This window comes from Columba livia, chromosome 22, assembly GCF_036013475.1.
Source record: "Columba livia isolate bColLiv1 breed racing homer chromosome 22, bColLiv1.pat.W.v2, whole genome shotgun sequence".
NCBI classification, from domain to species: Eukaryota; Metazoa; Chordata; class Aves; order Columbiformes; family Columbidae; genus Columba; species Columba livia.
The window spans coordinates 5,889,316-5,911,442 of NC_088623.1; the positions used below are offsets into that span (position 1 = coordinate 5,889,316).

The 22,127-nt window shown below is 54.0% G+C and overlaps 2 protein-coding genes across 5 annotated transcripts; both read left to right on the top strand.

The window, feature by feature from the left end:
* Positions 1-8: 8 nt before the first annotated feature.
* On the top strand, positions 9-8,430 carry LOC102092784 (cryptochrome-1). 3 transcript variants are annotated; one of them, XR_010467648.1, is made up of 11 exons: positions 9-241; positions 1,943-2,380; positions 2,713-2,829; positions 3,260-3,407; positions 3,977-4,117; positions 4,665-4,835; positions 4,952-5,092; positions 5,603-5,754; positions 6,326-6,423; positions 6,772-6,968; positions 8,050-8,430. XR_010467648.1 is itself a non-coding variant. In XM_065038926.1 (11 exons), the coding sequence occupies exons 2-11, from the start codon at positions 1,968-1,970 to the stop codon at positions 8,133-8,135; spliced, it is 1,578 nt and encodes a 525-aa protein (XP_064894998.1). In that variant the 5' UTR covers positions 11-241; positions 1,943-1,967; the 3' UTR covers positions 8,136-8,430. The 3 variants fall into 3 exon arrangements, 2 of the variants coding, with proteins under 2 accessions (XP_064894999.1, XP_064894998.1); XM_065038926.1 differs by having other exon boundaries at positions 11-241; positions 6,858-6,968; XM_065038927.1 differs by lacking the exon at positions 8,050-8,430 and having other exon boundaries at positions 10-241; positions 6,788-6,905.
* Positions 8,431-8,575: 145 nt separating this feature from the next.
* On the top strand, positions 8,576-14,130 carry LRIF1 (ligand dependent nuclear receptor interacting factor 1). 2 transcript variants are annotated; one of them, XM_065038918.1, is made up of 4 exons: positions 8,576-8,876; positions 9,740-11,213; positions 12,135-12,413; positions 12,938-14,130. In XM_065038918.1, the coding sequence occupies exons 1-4, from the start codon at positions 8,812-8,814 to the stop codon at positions 13,391-13,393; spliced, it is 2,274 nt and encodes a 757-aa protein (XP_064894990.1). In that variant the 5' UTR covers positions 8,576-8,811; the 3' UTR covers positions 13,394-14,130. The 2 variants fall into 2 exon arrangements, with proteins under 2 accessions (XP_064894990.1, XP_064894991.1); XM_065038919.1 differs by having other exon boundaries at positions 8,797-9,000.
* Positions 14,131-22,127: the final 7,997 nt, after the last annotated feature.

Genomic DNA, 22,127 nt, shown 5'->3' on the forward strand with positions numbered 1-22,127 from the left:
TTGCGGAGTCGCGGGCGATCCGCAGGCGCTGACGGGCCGCCGGGGGAGCGGGGCCGGGGGGCCCGAGGCCGCCCCGCCGCTGTCGGACACCCGGGCACAGCCGGCCCCAGAACCGTTCCCCCGCTGCCGACCGGCCCTTGCACAACCGCGACGGCCCGGCCCCTCCTCCTCGGCCGGCGTTGTGTAACAGGACACCGCGGGGCGAGGGAGCAGCCGAGCGCCGGGCCCGCTGCGCCCCCAGGTAAAAGCGGAGCGCGGGTGCCCGGAGCCGCTTGACGGGGCTGCAAAGCCCCGGGTTCGGGGTGGCCCTGCAGACTGCGAGGGGCCACAGGGCTTGTGGTGTCCCCAGGGGCTTTGGGGGGTCTCGGACCGCAGTTCCCGGTCCTGTGCTGCTGTGGGATGACGGGGCTCTTCCAGCACTCTGTGGTTTGTTACCCAAAAGTGCCAGCTGGGTTCTCCCCGAGCAGCGGGAGCGCGGCCTTGTTGTTCCTGTTCTCCGGGGAGGGGCGGGCAGGCGGTGCCCGAGCTGGGGTGCGGGGCAGAGCACCCACACACCCCGAAACCCGCTCAGCCGGGGGTGCAGAGCACCCACACACCCCCCACAGCCCAAAACCACACCCGGTGCTGCCCAGCACCCATGGGTTTGCAGGGTTTGCTTTTTGGGGGGGTCACGATGTGCCGTGTCACTTCCGGGCAGCACTGGGTTTGTCTCGGTGATTCCAACAAGTGTTTTTGGGAACGGGGGGAGTCAGATCAGCTTTATGGGGCTGGTGAAGCTGCTGGTTGCGGTTGAGCGGGGCCGAGGCGCCGAGTCACCTATTGCAGCCGCTGGGGAGGGGGCGAGCGGAGCCGTTTGGCTGGAAGAACTGGGCCGGATTAGAGATTAACTGTGTGGTTCTTTGCTAATCCCTCAGCTCGTGGTGCTTCTCCGGGCGGTGACGCTCGGGTCAGAACCCGTTATGGTCCCAGCTGGGAAGGGGGTGCTGAGCTTCCCCAGTTCTGCGTGGGAGGGAGCGCGGTGGGGACACGGCGCTGGGTTTGGGACAAACGGACTCTGTGTGGGGCTGAGTCCGTCACCCTCCAGCCGAGCAAACAGCAGCTCTGGGGATCAACCCCTGCCCGTCCTCAGCTGGAGCCGTTCAAAGAAAATGAATCTGTGCTGGTCCACATCAGCCCCAGCTTCGAAAAGCAGCGCTTTTGCACAGTTATCACACCCAGCTCTGCTCTGGGGACAGAAGCGCTTCCCTTCTGGCACTTAGAAGCACCCCGAGGCCTCCCGGGGCTGGGAAAGATGGATAAAAACTGTGCCAACCAATGAATTGAGATCTCACGCTCTTGTATCGGCGTTGGCCGGGCTGTGCTTTGCTTTCCCTTGTTTCACCTTGAAGCTTTAACAGCCTTATTAGTGGGGAGCCACACTGCGTCCTTCAGAGCTCTCCTGCTGAAACCCAGAAGGGCTTTTCACTGCCCGAGCGGGGTTTTATCAGGTCCCGGCTGAGCCGAGCGCTCCTGCAGAGCTGTTCTCCCTGTGGCCCATTGTGTGCGAACGGCAGAGCTCCCCAGATCATCTTCTCGCTGCTGCTGTACGGAGGGTTTGCCGACGCCGCGTCTGCGGGGTTGTAAAGACGTTTGTGCAGTAAATGGAGCTCTGGCAGCTCTGTCTGTTTGATTCTTTCCTTCTGGGGAGCACCACTGGGATGTAATTGAATTTAGGGATTTAATTGCAGGACTCATTGGGGAAGAAGCTGTTCTCTGTGGAGCAGGGTGTGATACGGCTGCTGGATGGTGGGACGTGGCTGAGGAGAGCGGTTTGTTCCTATTGCCGCTTTTCTCTCTCGCAAAAACTTATCAAAAAGCAGAAGAGATCTGCGGTAAAAAGCTGAGAGCCATTTGGAGCTCAGTTTCTAATTGTTAGTTGACTTTGTGTATTCCCGAACCCAAGGGTTCCCTTCCCTGGAACGGCCAGGATGCCGCATCGCACCATTCATCTCTTCCGCAAGGGACTTCGGCTTCATGACAACCCGACGCTGCTGGCGGCTCTGGAGTCCTCGGAGACCATCTACCCCGTCTACGTGCTGGACCGGCGGTTCCTCGCGTCCGCCATGCACATCGGGGCCCTGCGCTGGCATTTCCTGCTGCAGTCCCTGGAGGATCTCCACAAAAACTTGTCCCGCCTGGGCGCTCGCCTGCTGGTTATTCAAGGAGAGTACGAGTGTGTTCTCAGAGATCACGTCCAGAAGTGGAATATCACGCAAGTCACCCTGGACGCGGAGATGGAGCCGTTTTACAAGGAGATGGAGGCCAATATACGGCGCCTGGGAGCAGAGCTGGGGTTCGAGGTGCTTTCTCGGGTGGGCCACAGCCTCTACGACACCAAACGGTAGGTTTATTGTGGATTTAGCAGCGTCAGGGAGAAAACACCAAGTATTTCTGTCTTTCTGGATGCTAACGTGTTCTGTGCTGCCCAGTTGAAGCCGTCGCTGGGGTCTCAGTCGCACTTTTGTTGTCTCAGGTCCTGGGAAGCTGCTCTTGGGGTGGACGGACGTTCATCCAGGGAAATTTTACTTGTGAAAATCTGTAATTTCCACGTTCGGCTGCACAAAGTGGGGCTGTTCCAGCCTGTGCTGTCACCTCCCCATCCACTGGCAGCTCCGGCCTCCTCCTTGGTTTGTATTCTGGTGAAAAATGATCTTGTTTGTTTGTTTGTCTTAGGATTTTGGACCTGAATGGTGGGAGTCCCCCGTTAACGTACAAGAGGTTCCTTCACATTCTGTCCCAGCTGGGTGACCCCGAGGTGCCCGTGCGGAACCTCACGGCTGAGGACTTCCAGTGAGTAACCCCCCGCCAGCGGGAAGCTGCAGGTTCTTCTTCTCGTTTATTTGCACTTTTTAAATGAACGATGACAAGAGAGAAGTGGTTCGAGCGCTTCCCAGCGGGCCTGTGTTATGTCAGTGCCCTGGGAGCTGCACTGGCCCCGTTCTGTAAGTGTCTGCAATGGAGCTGAGCTCATTGTTTTCCAGGTAAGTAGGAAGATCTCTGTCGATATCCGAGTTCATTCGTGGTTTTTGGGAGGTCTGCAGACCACCAACACCTCCTCCAACCTCCTCTGTGTTTTATGGGGCGGGGGGGGGCAAAAGACATCCCCCTGTGCTCTGGTTGTGCCGCAACGCAGGAGCTCTTGGTATGTTCGGTGGGCTGGGATCTTCCTCCCTCTCCTGGCTCCGGTCCCCTCTTTGTAAGAGGCTCCTCTTCCCCTTAGGAGATGTATGTCCCCCGAGCCAGGCCTGGCCGAGCGCTACCGGGTGCCTGTCCCCGCGGATTTGGAGATCCCCCCGCAGAGCCTCTCTCCCTGGACAGGAGGGGAGACCGAAGGGCTGCGGCGCCTGGAGCAACACTTGACCGACCAGGTGAGCCCTGATTGCACGTGGGTGATGCTGGTGGCTGCAGGTGGGCTGGGGCTGGTGTCCCCATCGCTCCCGTTACGTGTGGTTGTGTCTGGACCGCGAGAAGCTGCTCGGCCGTGGAGCCCCGGTCCAGCGTGGCTGAGTTCTTCCCTGCCGGGGCTCAGCTCTTGGCAGCCCGGCCTTGCCTTGCTGCTGGCTGCTTGTAAGCAGATGTTTTCCTGCTCCCAATTTTGTGAGGTGGACAAGATCTTCAGCGCGGTGCTGCTGGGCTGAGCGAGCTGTTCCCGTGTTCCAGAACCACCCGGGGCTCTGGGGAGAGTGGAGCTTCACCCACGGGTGGGACGTGGCCGTGACCTTGGGCTTGGAGGAGTCTGTGTGTTCGGAGATCTGGGAGAAGGGTGACACGGGGGCTCGAGATGCTCTTGTCCTTGATGGTGGCATCTGTGGGCGGTGGGAGCATCTTCCAGGCGTGACATTGGACAGAATTGCAAGAGTTTATTTTTCTCCCGTTTCATGAGCTGGACACGTGTCACCTTGTACTGCCTGAACCTGGATTTCTGTTTTCATTTTAGGGCTGGGTGGCAAATTTTACTAAGCCGAGAACAATCCCAAATTCGCTGCTTCCAAGCACCACAGGCCTGAGCCCGTATTTCAGTATGGGCTGTCTGTCCGTTCGCACCTTTTTTCACAGGCTGTCAAACATTTACGCTCAGGTAAGAAAAACAGGGATCATAGTTAAAAAAATGCAGCACTCCCAGGTTTCTGGCATGTGAGGCTCAGATTTACCGCTTGGATCATCTTGGTAGAGACCTGGTGCATCAAAAATTGCTACTTTGCTAATGTCTTCTCACAGTGTCCTATGAAGTGGCTTTATATGTCGTGTATCACCTGTAAATGTACGTGGCTTTTCCCAGTTAAGTTTCAGAATTATGACTGTCATAGCACAGGGAGCAGTGGGACCTGGGGAGCAGTTAGTATGTTAATAAACGTGTGCTTGGTTTAAGAAATCCCAGCGTGACGCCACTTTGGAAGGTAGATGGAGGATGTCTGAGGTAACACTGAGGTCTAACAGAGCTCAGCTTTGCTTTTGGGCTTAGAGCATTGCTTCAGATCTTTGATTTCTTTGGCTTTCGCGGTAAAGTGCCATGAAGCCCGTAGCATCGTTAGATTAATCTCTATTTTAAGGGCTTGACAGCCACAGAATCGGTGAGACTGCAGAGGTACGCAGGAGCTGAAACATTGACCTCGTGTGTTCTGCAGGCCAAGCACCACTCGCTGCCGCCGGTGTCACTCCAAGGGCAGCTTCTGTGGAGGGAATTCTTCTACACGGTGGCATCGGCGACACAAAACTTCACCCAAATGGCCGGGAACCCCATCTGCCTTCAGATCCATTGGTACGAGGACGCAGAGAGGCTCCACAAATGGAAAACGGTAACGGGATTCATTGCCACGACCGTCAGGGTTCGGTTTAGAGTTTGTTTCCTGCAGTGCATAGGAAGGATGCGTCGGGAACCTTTGTGGGGGCTGATGGTTCGTTTCGGCTGCAGGCACAGACGGGGTTCCCGTGGATCGACGCCATCATGACCCAGCTGCGGCAGGAAGGCTGGATCCATCACCTTGCCCGGCACGCCGTCGCCTGCTTCCTCACGCGGGGGGACCTGTGGATCAGCTGGGAAGAGGGAATGAAGGTTCGTCGTGGTTTAACCCCAGAGGACAACCAAGTCCCACGCAGCCACTCACTCACCGTCCTCCCTCCCCCGGGGGAGAGAACCAGAAGAGTAAAAGTGACAAAACTCGGGGGTTGGGACAGTTTAGTTAAGGCAGCTGAAATGTCACCGTCTCTTGCTCAAGTCTGAGCTGTGCTGCGCTCGCTGCAGCGGTGCCAGCTCCTTCCCATCCCAAGGCCTGATGATTTTTGGATGATGTGGATATTGGGGAGCTGCTCAGTCTGCAGCTGACCTCAAAGCCAGACCTTTGTCTTTCGGGTTGCTCTGTCCCTGCCTCCTGCTCTGGCTTCTTTCCGGCAAACTGTCACACCAAAGAGCCTTCCCTGAGAGTGCTGTGAGCAGGGCAGCCAGGACAGCCTGTGCTGTGCTTTCCGCAGCAACCATCGCCATCACAGCCTGTTCCTCTTTATTTCTCACACCTTAGCCATTTCAGGGGTGTTTCTCTCTTTCTGTTCCCGTCCCTGAGCGCAGGTGTTTGAAGAGCTGCTCTTAGACGCTGACTACAGCATCAACGCGGGGAACTGGATGTGGCTGTCGGCCAGCGCGTTCTTCCACCACTACACACGCATCTTCTGCCCCGTCCGCTTTGGGAAGCGCACGGACCCCGAGGGCCAGTACATCAGGTGGGGCGATGCTCTGTGAGCGCTTCCCTGGCTCAAACTCCGCCTGTTTGAATCGCACGCCCCTGTGAAACGGGTCAGAGCAACCATTTTATTTAACGCATACGGAAACTGAGACACAGAGAAGCAAAGAGGCACACCCACGGTTGCACGGGTGATGACTGAGCCGGGCATCGCCTGTCGGCTCCAGCGCTGCATTTGATCACAGACTGACTCCTCTTTCTAAAGAGTTGAGTATAACTTCCCACAGCTCCTCCCGCTCCACTCTGTGCCGTGTTTCTTGGTTTCGTGGGCGATCTGATTAATTTTGGATGCTTAGGTTTTATTTTCCACTCTAAAGTAACGTTTAAATCGTTGCATTTATTCTGTCCTGTGAAGTCACCTTTGGGAAGGTATCGCCTTATAGTTCAGAACGTAAAGCCAGTTATTTTGTGCAAAAGGATCAGCACTCTCCCATGGATTATAGTATCAATCCAATCATCAAGAATTCACGTGGCATAGGTTGGTTTACACTTCTCTTAAATGTATGAGTGTCTCCAGGATTATAAAACCCCACATTACTCCTGTTTTGTAGGAAATACTTGCCTGTCCTAAAGAACTTTCCCACCAAGTACATCTACGAGCCCTGGACGGCATCTGAAGAGGAGCAGAGGCAAGCGGGGTGTATCATAGGTAATGAATTTGGATATCTTGCTCAGGTTTTTGCTGCTGTGTTACATTTCCAACACAAGTCATGCACTTATCTTCTGAAAACAGATTAGTCCAGCAATCTGCTGTCAATTCTCCTTTAAAGCTTTTTGTTGGGGTCTAATGTCAGGGTACTTATTTTTGCCTCGACTTCATGTCCTAGAAGTGTTGGATCACTCTAACCTGCTGCCTTCGCATGTATCTCTCTGGGTGGCTTGGCTGCCTTTAAATGGTATCTGAACATCTGGCGCTTTTACTCTCGCTCTAGCGTGTCTTTGAGGTCTCTTACAGAAACGGGCACTTCTGAAGAGTGGCTCGCGTGGTCTATTGTAGACGCCACTCATTTTAGGAAAAGCGTTTTCCCTGGTGCCACGTCCTCGATGAGTTCTGCAGAGGGTCCTGTGTCCGTGTCGCCCCAGGTCGCGATTACCCCTTCCCCATGGTGAACCACAAGGAAGCCAGCGACCGCAACCTGCAGCTGATGCGGCGGGTGCGGGAGGAGCAGCGCGGGACGGCCCAGCTCACCAGAGGTAGGAGGAGCCGCGCTGGGGCTGTCCCAGCGTTGGGGGCTGCTTTTGGGTTGGATTCCAGGACTCCGTTCCTCTAAGTACCAACAGCGCAGGCTGAGGGGAGTCTGAAGTGTTCTTGCCTCAACTGCTGCAACCAGATGAGTTAATCATTCCAGTCCCGTGCATACTGATGTATCCAAGCGGTTGCACATTGGTATCTTCCAGATATAACCAATTGTTGAGGGTTAAGATTGCGGGGTGACAATAAAACCCTGGCAGATGTATTGTTAACCCCCTCTCCCCCCCACTTCCCCCTTTTTGCCCCTCCCTCTCCCTCCTTCCCACTCAGGACAGGCGATTGGGAGGGAAAGAAGGACAGAGAGAAGAGAGTTGGAAAAAATTAAAGATGTTTTACTAATGCTACTAATAAGAATAGAGAAAATAATACAAAATATACAAAACCAATCTTGAAAGTCTCAGCAACTGCAGAGCCGGCACCCGAAGTCCTGGACTGGACTGTTCAGCCAACCGGAGCTGGATTCAGTCTGTCACTGGCCTCAGTTTGCAGGGACAACTAGCAAGGTCCTCTCCTAATGTCACCATAAGCAGAAGGGAAAAGGGACGAGATCCTCGTGATCTCCCACTTTTATATGCAGTATTCACGTGAATGGAATGTTATACACAGTTGGTCAGTTTCTTAGTCACTTGTTTCTCGTCGCCCCTCTCGCTAGATGTCCATCCGTGCTTATCAATAACTTTGCATTCCATTGCTAGCTTTACCAAAACGTGTGTCTGGTTCTCCAGGAAAACGCAGTTAATATGAAGCTTTAGCTGACAGGCCAAATTCACTGAAAGAGAAACTGGTTTTTAACAAAACCAGGACACCAATTTATGTGGAGAGTTCTAGAAACACCGCGGGGCAGGGGGGTAAACGCTGTGATTGCTGCTGGGGGTGCGGAAAGTCTGCGGACCAGAGTCGCCCCCAGCGTTGTTCTGGCCACAGAGGCGTCTCTGGCGGGTTCTGCGCTGCCCCCGCGGGCCGGCTGCGCTCAGCTTGGGGAAGGACTCGCAAACTTTAATTCTTCCTCCTTTTCCACCGTAGATGATGCAGACGACCCGATGGAAATGAAGCGTGACTGCTCTGAAGAAAACACAGCGAGAGGAAAGGTGGCCAGGGGGAGGGAATAAACCGGGATCCCGTCAGGAGCCAGCAGCGGGAGCGGAAGATGGAGAAGGGGGAGGCAGAGGCAGCCGAACGGGACGAAGCGCTGAACCGACCCCGTGAGGGCCGGGTCCCGAGCGGACGGTGTTAGTGCCAAGGTTTCGGATGGAGCTGCCGGCGTGCGGGCGGCTCGCGAGCCGTTTGTCGCGGCCGTCGGGTGAATTCAATTCCAGCGGTGCCGGGGGCTGACAGGACGCGGCGCTGCGGGGTTGCCCAAATCCGCCTGGTTGTCCTGCAACTGTATAAATCGGTTTAGTGATACACACGAGTCTTTCCCCCGTCAGCTGAAGAACACGTGCGCGCTAACGCGTTTGCACGCGGGTGTTAAGAGCGCGATTGGCGGCTCCTTCCCGCCCCCAAACCGGCCGTTTCCCACCCCAAACCCGGCCCCTTCCCGCCTCGGGGAGCAGCTCCTCAGCGCGTCCGCCTACTTCCGGGAGGCGCCGGAAGCGCCGTCGCCACTTGCCGCGCCATTGGCGGCCGCCGGGGCAGAGGTGACCGCTGATTGGTGGCGCGGCGCTGAGGGGGCGAGGCAGAGGGCGGGCGGAAGTGACGTGTCGCGCCCCACCCAACCGCCCCGCCCTGCGCGGCCATTGTCGCCGCCGCTCCCGGTCCCGGCGGGGCAGTCCCGGCGCCCCCGTCATGTCCCGCCGCCCGCTGCGGGCCCCGAGGAGCCGAGACGAGCGGCCCGGCAGCGCCCCGCAGTTGTGAGTACCGGGCCTGGGGGGCGGCGCGGGCCGGCCCGGCGCTCGCCCCCTCCCGGCGTCGGGCTGAGGTGGCGTCGCCGCCGCTGTTCGCTCGGGAGCGCCCGAGCAGGGATGGAGCCGCCAGGTACAGCGGGGTGAGGGGACGGGCCCGGCCGCGCCAGCTGCCCCGCCCCGGGCGGGGGGTCCCGGCGCTGGGGGGTGGCGGGAGGAGCGGCCCCGGGACGCGGGGGGGGGGCGGGCGGGTGAGCCCCGGTTCCCGGTTCCCTCCCCGATCCTCCTCGGCCGCCCCCTCCCGGCTCTTCACACCCCGGGCTCGCGGTGCGATGGCTCGTAGAGTCACAGATGGTTTGGGTTGGAGGGACCTCCCCAGCTCCCCCAGTGTCCCCCCTGCCATGAGCAGGGACATCTTCACCAGCTCAGGTTGCTCAGAGCCCCGTCCAGCCTGGCCTGGGATGTCTCAGGGATGGTTCATCTACCACCCCTCTGGGCAGCCCATTGCAGGGTTTCACCTCGCCTGGCACAACGTCCGTGGCTCCTCCGCTGTCCGGGGTGTGTGTTTGTGTGAGGCCGGTGAGGTCACACTGAGGTTCTGGTTCTGTGTGTGTCCAAGGCAGCCGAGAATTCGGGCAGAGGAAGAGGGGGGTGAGATACGGGGATTTCACCTCTCACTGTAGTAGAGCAGGCTGTAGGCAGACCTGCCAATTCAACTACATCATAAATATACAGCTCTCGACCCGCTGTGGGCCGGACGACACCAACTCTGCTCACACCAAGGAAGTTTTCGAGGCCGCCTGAGCCTCCGTGTTCACTCATGCTGTCTTTCACTTTCGTTTTTCTTTTTCTTTTCTCTTTATTTTGTTAAGCATCGCAGGCTGTATGTACCAAGTAGTTCAGACGACGGGACCTGATGGAAAAAACCTTCTGAAATTACTTCCGATTTCTAAATCTTCTAGCAGCTTTGTGCCCATAATTCAGTCTTCAGCCATGCAAAATAATTCCAAAGCAAATATTTCCAGTCCGGTCCGTCTTACTTTTAAGACACAGCTCGTCAATACTACTGCACCTCCGTCTGGCCAGATATCTGTTTTTCAGTCTTCTAATCCTGGAAGGATAATTCTCACAAGGACGTTAGACAAACAGGAAGGTGTTGGGGCAGATTCTGACAAAGAAACCCCCAAACCAGGCGCTGACGCCCCAAGCGTTTCTGCGGACGGGTTGTCCTTGCAGGACGTCGCTGTCACAAGTTCGCCCCACCAGAGCAGCACGACGTTCATGGTGGTGAACACTAAAAGCCCTCCCGGTTCTGCGCCGGCTCCAGTGCTGCCCGCCGGCCACCACCTCCAGATCCCGGCGGACGCTGAAGTGATATCTGTCCCGGCTTCGTCCTTACCCCCCGCCATCCAGCAGAAAATACTCGCGGCTGCGGCGACAGGAGGAGCCGAGAGCACAAAAATGCCGACGGTTATTTATGTGTCGCCGGTGAACACGGTGAAAATGGTACTTCCCAAGCGTTTGCAAGCCCTTTGCCCAAAACCTGCCGCTGAAGTTTCGAAAAACTTAATAATGACAGCTGCACAAAGGGGAAATAGTTCCGAGACGGTATCGGACGGTGCGCAGGGCGAGCGAACGCCCATGAAGTGGGTTGTGCAGGAGAGTCCGCAGATCTCAGCGCCGTGTCTCATTCCTGTGAAGTCGTCGAATAACGTGGCTTCCAAGATCTTGAAGACCTTGTCGGACATGAAGAACGTGGACGCCAACTCTGCAAATATTTTACCGCTGTGTTCCAGCGGTCCTGGTGGCAGCCAGACAAAACTCGCGCCTATCAAAGAGAACGCTCTGGTCATGTACAAAGGGAAAGTCTATTTGTTGACCAAGAGAGGCTCTGATGTTCTGTCTACTCAAGCAGACAAACAAGTGTCTTCTCCCGATGCTTCTCAAAAGGAGACGTCCAAGCCACCTGATTCCACTCCAGCTGATAAAATACCCCATGAAACAGTGAATCTGATGTCACCAAAGAGCAAAGGAGTGGTGGTGTCTCCAAAAGAGCCCAGAATGGGTACAGACTCAAAAAACTCTTCACCAACCGGCTTAAGAAATGACTTAAAACCTGCACCGGCAGCTCCGGCGGCAGCGAGTGCTGCCCAGCAGAGTTCCCCTGCGAACCAGAGCGGGAGTTTGCCCGTCAGCGAGAGCGTTTCCAGCGGAGCGGCCGCTGCGACGGCCCCGGGGCCGCGGGAGAGCCAGGGGAACAGAGAGAAGAGTCGTTCCCCCCAAGCAGCGAGTGCTGTTTCACCGCAGCCTGAGCACGCGTGCGCGCTCCGGGAAGACGGGGAACAGGTAACGCCATAAACGTGCCCATCGCAGCCTCTGCTAAACCGTTAGATGGCCCTGGTTCTGTCTGAATAAAACGGCGGTTCATAAGTTCCCAAGTTTGTATAACCAGGTATCCTGTCACTGGAAATACTGGTTTAGAGTGTGGTTCTGATTTTTTTCAATAAGATGCACTATGCGAGTGAGAAAATGTATAAAGAAAAGAAAGAGGCAGGGAAAAGATTACTTGTTTTGGTTTTTTACTGTGTTTCCTTCCTTTCTCGCCGTGTTGGGGCAGATCCGCCTCCTTTGACTCACAGTTTTGTGTCAGGCAGAAGAAACTCTTGAGATCATTAAGGGCTTTCCCCCTTCAGGCTGGACCTACACGTTCTTTTAACATCAGAACAACAAAAACAGGTTAAAATTCCTCAGCCTCCAGTTTCACAAGCTGCCCCTGGAGGACTGTAGATTGTTGCTGTTGCTCCAGAGGCCAGAGTGGATTTGCCTCCAGATAAACCAACTCACTCTGAAGTGAGTCAATAGTTGCTTGCGTTGACCAGGCAGAAATGGCACCTGAGCATATCTGTCCACATTTTAGCCATTTAATCATTGCAACAGGCTCTTTTTTGATTGTTCACTGTCTGATTTTCTGTCCTTTTGTTACTTTGAGACTACGTGATTCTCTTGTTGCTTCTTTAACTGACACAGTTTACTCGTTGGACTGTGAATTTCCTGGGTGTTCCACAAGTACTCGGAGTTTTAAATAACTAATGAGAATGTCAGACCGATGATCATATGGATATAATCTCTCAGAACTTGTTACCTGTGTTAAGCGTAACTCTTGGAGAACGGCAGACAAAGCAAATGTCCGTCTGTCTGTTTAGGAACCGGTTTTTAGTTTATGAAGTGAGTGCGATTGACGCCCCTCTCACTGTTTCCGTATTTCAGATCCAGTGTGAAAAGGTGGATTCACCAGAAAGGGTTATTCAAATCCAACACCAAGAGAAGCCGCATTGGAAACAATACTTGGAATTAAGGAAGCAATTTGGTCTGTGTAAGGAGGAGCGAGTGTACCTGAGGAGGATCCCGCTGAGGACGTCCTGCGAGCAGCCGGGGGCGGGAGCTGGGCCCGGTAACGGCTTGAAAAGGAAGAACGATTCGTGCAATTCGTCATCGTTAGATGTGGAAGTAACAAATCAACACCAGGAATGCGTTGAAGAGGAAAAGGTATCGTGATGTTTTCTGGTGCTAAACCGCGAGCAGTGTGTGTGTGCGTGGTACGGAGCTGGTGTTGCTTTGCACCCTCCCAGCTTGGGACTCATCAGGCAAGTCAGGAATTGTTGAGGTCCCCGTGGGAATCGTTCCTACAGCTGGTTTGTGTGAAGCAAGAACTGTGTGATTTCAGCACAACCTGGAATCACAGGGTCGTTTGGGTTGGAAAAGGCCTTTAAGGTCGTTGAATCCAACCATAACCCAGCGCTGGCACGGCCCCCTGTCCCTGAGGACCTCATGTCCATCTGTCCAACCCTCCACTGCCCCGGGCAGCCTGTTCCTTAGTACCCGCTGAGAACCTGCATCCCCTTTTCTGGGTTCCACCAGAGGAAATTTGAGGGAGAAATGAACTTCCATGTAGTAATTTTAAGAAGCTTGCAAGAAGTAACTTGTAATTTGTGCTTAGTGAACTGTGATGTGATAATGTAGAATGATGCTCAGTTTAACAAGTATATTTTGTGTGTTTTTTGACTGGACAGATAATTGTGGATCTGGAAGAGGATTTGACTAAGAGAAGAAAAATAAAATCCTCACCACGGTCGGACAGTGAAAGGAGAAGGAAAACACCACTCAAACCAGCAAGTTTGGAAAACAGCAGCTCGAGCTGCAGTTTGCTGGACAGAAGCGTTTCCCCTCCCGTCTTACCGCAGCAAATCGTTTCCACAGACTCTGCAGCGTCGGCTCTGGGGAGGGACCCTGAGCAAGACCCCTTCTCGCAGGACAGCGACGCTGCCTACTCCAGCATTCCCGTTCTGGTGTCTTGTGAAGATGATACTTCGGTTCTTGAGGGTTCTTTCAGAAACGACGTTTTCCCTTTGACTCCCCCGGACTTGGATGAAACGATACGGGATGAGAAGATAAAACGACTGAAGCAGCTCTTGAGGGAGCGGGAGGCGGCGCTTGAGGAGATGCGCAGGAAAATGCAGCAAAGCTGAAGCACTGAACCTGCTGCTCTGGACCGTGTTCGCCCCCATTTCAGCGGCTTCAAGAAGAAATTCCTTGTTTAAATGAACGCAGCTCTTTCTGGTGGATAGAAGATCTTAATGGGATTTACAGTATGAGTTTATTTAGGAAAGTATAGGTTTCTTCTTAAATACCAGAAATAAAAGACTTGGACCCCCAAGTTCTGCTTCTGGGCCATCCTGTGTATCAAAGACTGAAGAAGGAAGGCTTCCTTAGGAGTGTGTTCTCTGCATTTTGAATTGAGGGGTTTCTGTGTTAGTGTTAGCGAATAAACTTTCCCACTTTGGAATTCCATCGCCTCTCTTAGAAACCAAATGTAAATTGCAAACCCCAGTGGTAGCTATTTTTTTGTTTTCCTACCATTTGACAACTTTTGTGAATTCTTCGGCCTGTCATTGTAACAGGTCAATGGTCAGTGTTTAATAAATGCTATTTAAGTCATTTGGAATTAGACTTTAGGCTGTAATAATGCAAGTATTTATACAAAACCTCTTCCACCTGGGAAGGGGAAGCAGCACCAGCCTGTGCTGACACTGCAGCAGCTCCTGGCCTTCCCTGTGCTTATTGTGAGCCTTTATAAGGCCTTTGCCAATGTGCGATGTTCACCTGCAGCTGGGGATTGGGTTTGGAGGGAGGTGTATTTTTTCTAACTGGATTTATGTTGAATAATAATTTGTTGAAGCAAAAAACCAAAAGGCGCATTTCTTTATCCAGGGTTGGTGTCTTGAGTAATTCTTGGTGAGTGTCTCTTCCGCTCATTCGCTCAGTTATTTGCACGTTTCTCCTGCTGTTTTCGGTAGTGCTGCCTTAGCTGGGTGGGTCGGCGGGAGCGTGCGCTCGGCCTGGCTCTGCCGTCGTGGTTATAGATCCTTGCGGTGTGTTTCCCCAGCGTATCCTGTCGTGCGGACGCTCTGCACCACCCTCCATTGTCACTGACCGCCCGGCCCCGCTGCCTTTCTCGCGATTTATTGTTGCCATGAACAACTCTTTGCCAACAGAATCTGTCATTGTTTTTTTGTGTTTGTGGTTGTGTCCAGCATTGCCTGTAGAACTCCATTGCCACTTTCTGTTCATGGGAGGCTATTTGCTACTACCCTTATTTTCTATATTTTAATCAAATTGTCCCCTGCGATGTTGTTCTCTATCACATGGAGGCCTGGTGTATGTGCAGGGTTTTGGTGAAGGATGTTGCTTTGGAGACGTATCTTTTGAGGCTGTATCAGCCTCTTTCCCCATTAATATTAAGTGTGACCCCTCAGATCATCGAGTCCAACCACAAACCCACCGGTGCCACGTTGGCTGGTGTAAATCTCACCCAGTGCTCACCTGTGAATCGCAGCGGACTTGATTGCTTAATATGAAGAATAATGCACATTGCTTCTGCTTTCTGTCATTTCATGAAGGAATTGTTAGTACAGGGCACATGTACACAAGCATCACTTAGCGCAGAGCCTGGCAAAACCTGCTTGGGGGCCTGAAGTGGACACCATGAACCTATTCTATGCGCTCCACCACTAGATTGCAGCAGAACACCAATTTCCGCTGCCAGCGCACTTGCTGGCCGGGAGAAAAGAGCAAAGAGAACAGTGAGCAGCGCTGGAACGCACAACCGCCCCAGCAGAAATCTGGGTGAGAAACCCTGCAGGAGTGAGCGGCAGCAGAGGAAAGCGCTGCCTTGACGCACGCAGCCGTGACGAGGTCTCGCCCGCTGGCACCCCCTGCGTGTACAGCGTCCTGCTCACCCCCTGCCTTCGCAGCGCTACGGGCCAGTCCCGGTGAAACCACCAACGTCTGAGTTTGCACAAACATGGGAAACTTGAACTGTGAATTCTGCAAGGAAAAGGTGACCCAGAAGAAACCGATGAGCTGACAAAGACAACGTGTCCCTGGAGCGGCTGGCAGCGCCGGCTGTCACCAAACTGGTCCTCTGTGTCCTCTTCGTAGAGCAAAGTCGAGAGGACTGTTACACACTGAGCGCTCTTGAACTTCAACCCACTGAGTCCTTGAGCTGGGATCAACATTTAGAGCTGAGCTTTGGGTTCTTAACTTGGGCATATGTTGAACTCAGGCTCCAAAGTTCAAGTTCTCCCTTGTGCTGTGTGTGCACTTGAGCCCACACCACTGCCTGCAGCCCCTGGTTTGCAGGTCTGTCACCGGGAGCAGGAGCAGAAGGGTCTCTCTGTGGTAGGTAAATATGACTGAGCACATCCAAAGAGCAAACCCATCAGCAAAGCCGACCTCCCCGCTGAGGGCTGGGCTGTGTATTAGTCGAGATCTGCTGCATTTCCACCGGAGCCCCAGAAGGACCTTGTAATTTCACCGCTCTCACTAGCCTGGCAGATTTCTCACAATTAGAGCAAATGATTTTTACAGGGTTGTCTGGAAGGAAGACATTTAAATGTGCAAAGCATTCATTAATCATGAATAATTAATAATTAACAATTATTATTATAAAATACCAGGGCAGGAAAAAAATCCCGGTGTGGATATTTTTGATTTGTAAATGCCAGGCTTTTAATTAAAAGAGAAGGCACATAATCATCAGTCAACTGTTTTAAGAATCGGCGCTCTGGGTTTTGGCTGCCGGATGCTCCGGTGGGAACGGGCAGCGGTTCTGCCGGAGCAGCGGGAGGATTTGAGTGTGACGGGTGTTCCCGGACAGAACCGTCTGGTCCTGCTGCTCCGGGAGACCCGGTCAGCGGGGACCCCGTGTTACAGCCCGCTCAGGTCTGGCTGTGGCCGTTACAACAGGGTCCAGAGGCTTCTCTGGGCACCCCCTTTGTTGAGGACCCGCATCTATTGACGGGGTCCCATCCCTCCTGCCTGGTGAGGGACCATGAGCAGCCCCGGGAGGGACACGGGGGCACAAAAGCTGCTGGAGAGCCATCAGCTGCCCTGTTGAAATCTCCAGATCCCTGATTAATTTGTTAACACCTACCACTCATCAACCCCACAACATTAGTCCTATTCAACAGTCAAAGCCCAGATTTTTATCCACAACACCCGTCTCCCTCCAGCACCACCGATCCACCTCCCAGCTCCTCGTTTTCCCCTGGTCCTGACATCTCCCGGCCTTTCAAACAGCCTCTCCAGGCAAGAGGCCAATAAAGCCGAGCCTGAGGGTGCTTGACTTGCTCCCTGTTCTGCGTGACTGGAGGCAGCAGAGCGACACAAGCACACAGCCTGCACCAAAGCCTCCGGATGGGTTATTGGTTAGTTAATCAATAGGCTTGATCCTTTTCAGGCACTTACAGAAACTTGCCTAAGCAGAGCAATTAGTATCAGGTGGGTTCCTGGTGCCTGTATTCCCACTTAAATTATCTGCAATGAAGAAGCAGCTGCAGGCTGGGTGTCCTCAGCATGAAACACCTTGTAAAAGAAAGGTCGCAGATCCATAATGCTTGTTTTGTAGGTGAACAGCAGCATCCTATACCAAAAGGTAATAGAGGTCTTTTGTACAAAGAATTCCCACCTGAAATCCTAGAAATCATTTAAGTAGACTGCATTAGCTACACATCATAAATATTGATGCTGTTGCTGAGGGAAAGGAGGGCTGGGTTCAATGTTAATGGACTGATGCTGGTGTGCTGAGAGCCCTCCAGGGAGCACGAGGGACAAAGTGCCGCTGTCACACAGAGAGCTGAGCGCGTCCCCCGCGGCCCTGGGCACACACGGGTTATTTGTGCACGGGTCCCTCCTCCCGCCCCTCTTCCAGTTTGGGGTCAATTCTGTGCCCTTGTGCAGGGGCTGTTTGGCGCTGCTGGGGAAGGACGGTTCGGGAGAGAACCCCGAGAGATCCATCCTTGGGATCCGTCCCTGCCCCCCAGGCTGTGCGCGCCCTGGAGTGGAACAGGAGGACTCGTTTGTGCTCCACACAAAATGAGATGATGGAGCAGCCCAGGCTGTCCGGGCAGAGCAATTCCCTCTCAGATCCTCTTTCACAGCCCGCTGAACCAGCGCCTGCAGCTCTCCAGACCAGAAGAGCTCTTAATGGCTTAGGTACCGAAGAAAATGATGCTGACAATCAGCGGCTGGAATTCCCCTCCCTCCTTTTCCCCTCTTTCCAGTCCCTGCCTTAACCGACTAATGCAGTCCCTGATGGCTTCCAAATTTCAAGCGCACGAGGTATTACACAGGCCAAGCTTCCGTGGCTGCTTATTATTCACAACAGAACAAGACCTAGACAGCAAATTGCTTTGTTGATCCTGTGAAGGGAATCGATCCTTGCAGGCTTAGTGCCTCTGACATGTTTATCGCTGCCCGGGATGCTCATGGCGGGGCTGGGGGGGGACGAGCTCCCCGAGCTCCGGTGTGGACCAAGCGTGAAGGGCTGGGATTAACTGATGGGTTTTTGAGGCCAGGAGGCACCGTTCTGCTTGTCTGGTCACCTGCACAGGTATTAACTCCTGTATCCTGTCTGCAGACAGCGAGCAATGAGGGTGGGAATGGGAATTAAAAGGCGGGGAGTCCATCTGAGCATGAGGGGGGTCTGGGGGTGATCCTGAGGAACTGGGGTTTCTTGCAGGCAGTGGTGTGGGCTCAAGTGCACACACAACACAAGGGAGAACTTGAACTTTGGAGCCTGAGTTCAACATATGCCCAAGTTAAGAACCCAAAGCTCAGCTCTAAATGTTGATCCCAGCTCAAGGACTCAGTGGGTTGAAGTTCGAGAGTGCTCGGTGTGTAACAGTCCTCTCGACTTTGCTCTACGAAGAGGACACAGAGGACCAGTTCGGTGACAGCCGGCACCGCAAGAAGTGAGCAGGACCTCTGGGAAGGACTGAGGTGTTATTGCTTTTGTCGTGCCTTAGTCGGCTTTGTGGTGCTGAACCTGCCCACCCTGGAGCGGGGTCCCCTCGTGTCCCCCAAAGGCCGGGTTCTGTTTGTGATTCCCAACACTGCGCATTTCAAACCTGGCTCTGAACTACAGGAAAACGAGAAGCAACAAACCCAACCCGGGCTGGGGAGAAAGTGATTGCTCGTTAATGGAGCGGAGGAGGTGAGGCCGTCGCTGCCCTGCAATTCGGGCATAAAACCCGCCCGCCGGGAGCCCTGCCACAAACCCACGAGAAAACCGGGTTCTTCAGAGAGAACGACAGACCGTGGAGCCGCGGGACACGCGTGGGGCGGCAGCACCGAGCCCACGCAGCCCAAACCCGCTGCCCGGCGCCGCGGCGCAACACGAGTAACCGGCAAAAGGTGCAAAGCGTAAGCAAATACCGCGGGAAAACAGCCATTTGTGGGCTCCGGTACCCACACACAGGGCTCAACCATCGCAAACAGGCGGCGCCGGCTCAGCCGCCCTCGCGTGAAGTCAGTAAATCAAACAATTCTCCAGCCTGCACGTGTCTCAAAGGCGATTGACGGCGCTCGGTGGTGCCTGATTTGAGTTGTGCTTTTCCTTTTGCTGAGACGGACCCAGCGCTTTGCCGCTCCAGCATCTCTCCCCCGACAGTTCATCGATTATCAGGCTGGAAGGGACAACAGTCATAAATTCATTTGATCTTGTTTATAGTGTTTGTCTGTCAGACTTCCCTGGATCGATTCCCATCTGAACTAGAATATTTCTCACAGGAAAAACAACGTCCAAGCACGGCAGAAAACTCGCGCAGCCCCGGCCTCGTGCTCCTTCCCTTCCCCAAGGACTTCAGGCAATTAATGCTGCACCCCTCGGCTGCTGTAATTGAGGGCTATATTGCTCTAAACAGTAACAACAAGAGGTTGCTGGGACGAGAGACTTGAAAAATCCATTAAAGGATTTACTATTATTTTTTATTTTACCCAATACCTTGGGGGTTTGAAAGCTCATCTACGTTTTACTGCTCCGAATGGAAAACCAGAATAAATGCATATTTGAGGTAATAAAAGCCCTTTCGTACTAAATCTGAGTACAAATTAACAATTACTAGTGCCGCCTAATGCCTTTCTGCCTCAACATTTTCATTTAACAGCCGCTCTTTTATCTTCAATGCTCCAGTTATTCTTTTTCCTCCTAGATACTCATTGTCAGGTTGGGGAGGGTTTTGTTTTGTTCGGGTTTTATTTTTTTCCCTCCTTTCTTTCCAATTTATCAGCAGGAAGAAAGGATTTTATTTGCCGTTCAGGCAAGAATAAAGGAAAAAGAGCAAGAAGGGAGGGAGACGCGCTGGGGCTGCTGGTGCGGAGCCCCCTGTGCGGCGCTACCAGGGGGATGCTGGTTGCAGGGGCTGGACCAGCGTCTTCCCGAGCATCCTTTGGGGAGGTGGGGATGCTGGTGGGCACCGTGTTGCTGCTGGGGGTCCCTGCCCACCCCGGGTGTTGGTGGAGAGCGGGTAAAACACTGCACAATGTCGCTTTGACACGTGCGAGTGCCACACGCTGATGGCTGCGGCCTCCTCGCGCTGGGAGGGGGCAAAGGGACCTTGGGAACAAGGAGGTTTTGGGTGGTTTGCTCAGGAAGGAGCAGAGGTGGAAGGGTCTCCTAGGAGGAAATAATACAAGAAAAAACGCCGGTTCTGAGCCTTCACCCACCAGCAGCATCGCAGGGACACAGCGGGGAAAGGAGGCGTCAGGTAAAGCCCTCGAGAAAGGCAACGGGATCTCAAAGCAGCGATGGGAGAACAAGCGAAGGAATCGGCAGCGGGGTGAACCGAGGGCACGGAGACAGAAGGTTACCCCCGAGCCCTGCGCGTGTTTTCTCTTCACACACCATTAAGTTTATGGGGAAGCACAGGACGCAGCTGGGCTCCGAACAACAGCGGCAGCGCTCGGCAGACGAGCGGGGCTGACGGATCCGGGCACAGCGGCGGCACAGAGGACAGCCCATGGGAAACCTCTCAAAGTCCAGAAAGGGATGCTCTCCCATTTCCAGCTGTCCCCCCGATGGGCTGTGGGTCATGGGAGGGTTTTAGTTTGGGATACTGGGATATTGAGAGAACCACGACATGAACCTGCATGGGGCATGGCAGGGAACCGGCTACCAGCATCAGCACCGACGTGTGAGCATCACCCGTGTGTGCAAAGAGAGGAAAAAAGGGATCCTAAGAAAACTCAAGCACTAAACACTTCCACTTGCCTCAAACTTTTGGAGAAGGGCATGAAAAGTATTTTTAGAAGGAGAAACCTATTTGCGTATTTTGCACAACCCAGGCAGGAGGCACCGGGTGGTTTTGCTCTCCCCCAAGACCCGCATCTTGCTTTGCAAGACCCGCAGCCTCTCCTGCTCTGCTGCTGGTTCATTAAGTGACCTCGTTACGGCGCTTCCCGCCCGCATGCTGCGATGGGGACAGTGGGGACAATGGGGACAGCGGGGACGGGGATGCTCCCTGGGCTGTAACGCGCTCCGAGGTCTCGGGCAGCAGCAGCAGGTCTCCCTGGCCCCTTGCTGGGGGTTCCCATTTGGTTATTTGACCCTTTTTTAAATGCAGCTCCTATGAGCTGCCTCTGGTCCTCACCAGGGAGCACAATGTGCTCTTAGCCAGGCCGTATCATGCTTTGAAATTCAATTCCTTGCAATCAGCAGCAGCAGCTCTGAGGGCACATGGAGAAAGCCAAGAACGTGGGCTCAGTTAATAAGATAACAATTTAACATGTGGCCGGGTTCTTTCCCTTCCTCTGCCCCCGCTCAAACAGACCAGCAGACACTTGGAGTCGCCTCTAAGTAATTTAGTAGAAAGGCTGCTATGATTTCAATCCTCCATCCACCCTGTTACTATCCAGCAATGCTTCTTGTCACCAGCTAACGGCATTTAAAATATTTACAGCCCTGTCTTTTCCCTGGGGAAGGATCAGAATAAATCATCGCAGCGGGCGATAAATCAAAAATTAATCTCCCAAAAGCGCGAGGCCTGTCCGATCCCTCAAATAACAAGCAGCAGAATTTATCAAGTGAATTGGTCCTGGTGTCTGCATGGCATTGCTGGGGTGTAATGGATGGGGGAAGCTCAGACGGGGGGAAAAGCGTGGGGTAGGACACTGTGTCATTGAATGTCACCGTCCCTTGTCACCTACACATTGCTGCCATCAGCAAGCGAGGGCTCCCGCGCACCCCAGGCAGCAAACACCCCGTTTTCTGGGCAGTGCTCGGGATCAGGTTTTCCCATGCAGAGTGTTTGTTGCCTGGCCGTGCAGCCCCAGGACCGCGCTCAGCAGCGTGTGAACCCGCACGGCGAGCCGGCCGCATCCTGCTCCTCACCGCCCCAAAGCTCCGCCAGCCCTGCTCTGCCCGCACAACCACCACCCGTCTGCAGCCCTGTCTATTACTGCTCTTTAAGAAGCTGATTTATCTGAATACCAAAATAGCTCTTCACAGCCCTTCTATCTGCTTTTCCTGCAGAGGATGTAAAATTTCCTTTTGATCTTTTTTTCCCCCCCGACTCTGCAACAAATTAAGACTAAACTCATCTGTAGTAATTGCTCCCAACAGACTTTCTGTGGGCACCTCCTCTCTTTCCGCTGCAGCTCAGGATCCGGGTGTTTAGTCAATCTTAGAAAAGAAAAGAGACAGGTGAAGGGATTAGAGGAATTGATAGAGATGACCCCAACTGCGTACAGGCAGCGCAAATATTTGACCGGAGATTCTTGCTGGGACGTGCGCTGGAGTCCCCGCTGCACCGGGGACGGCTCTGACACTTGTCCCTTAAACTCGCTTTTTGTTACAGCTTCTTGTCAGGTTTGCAGTCCCCAAGCTGCGGAGAGCGTGCGGATTTTTGGGGATGTTACTAATAC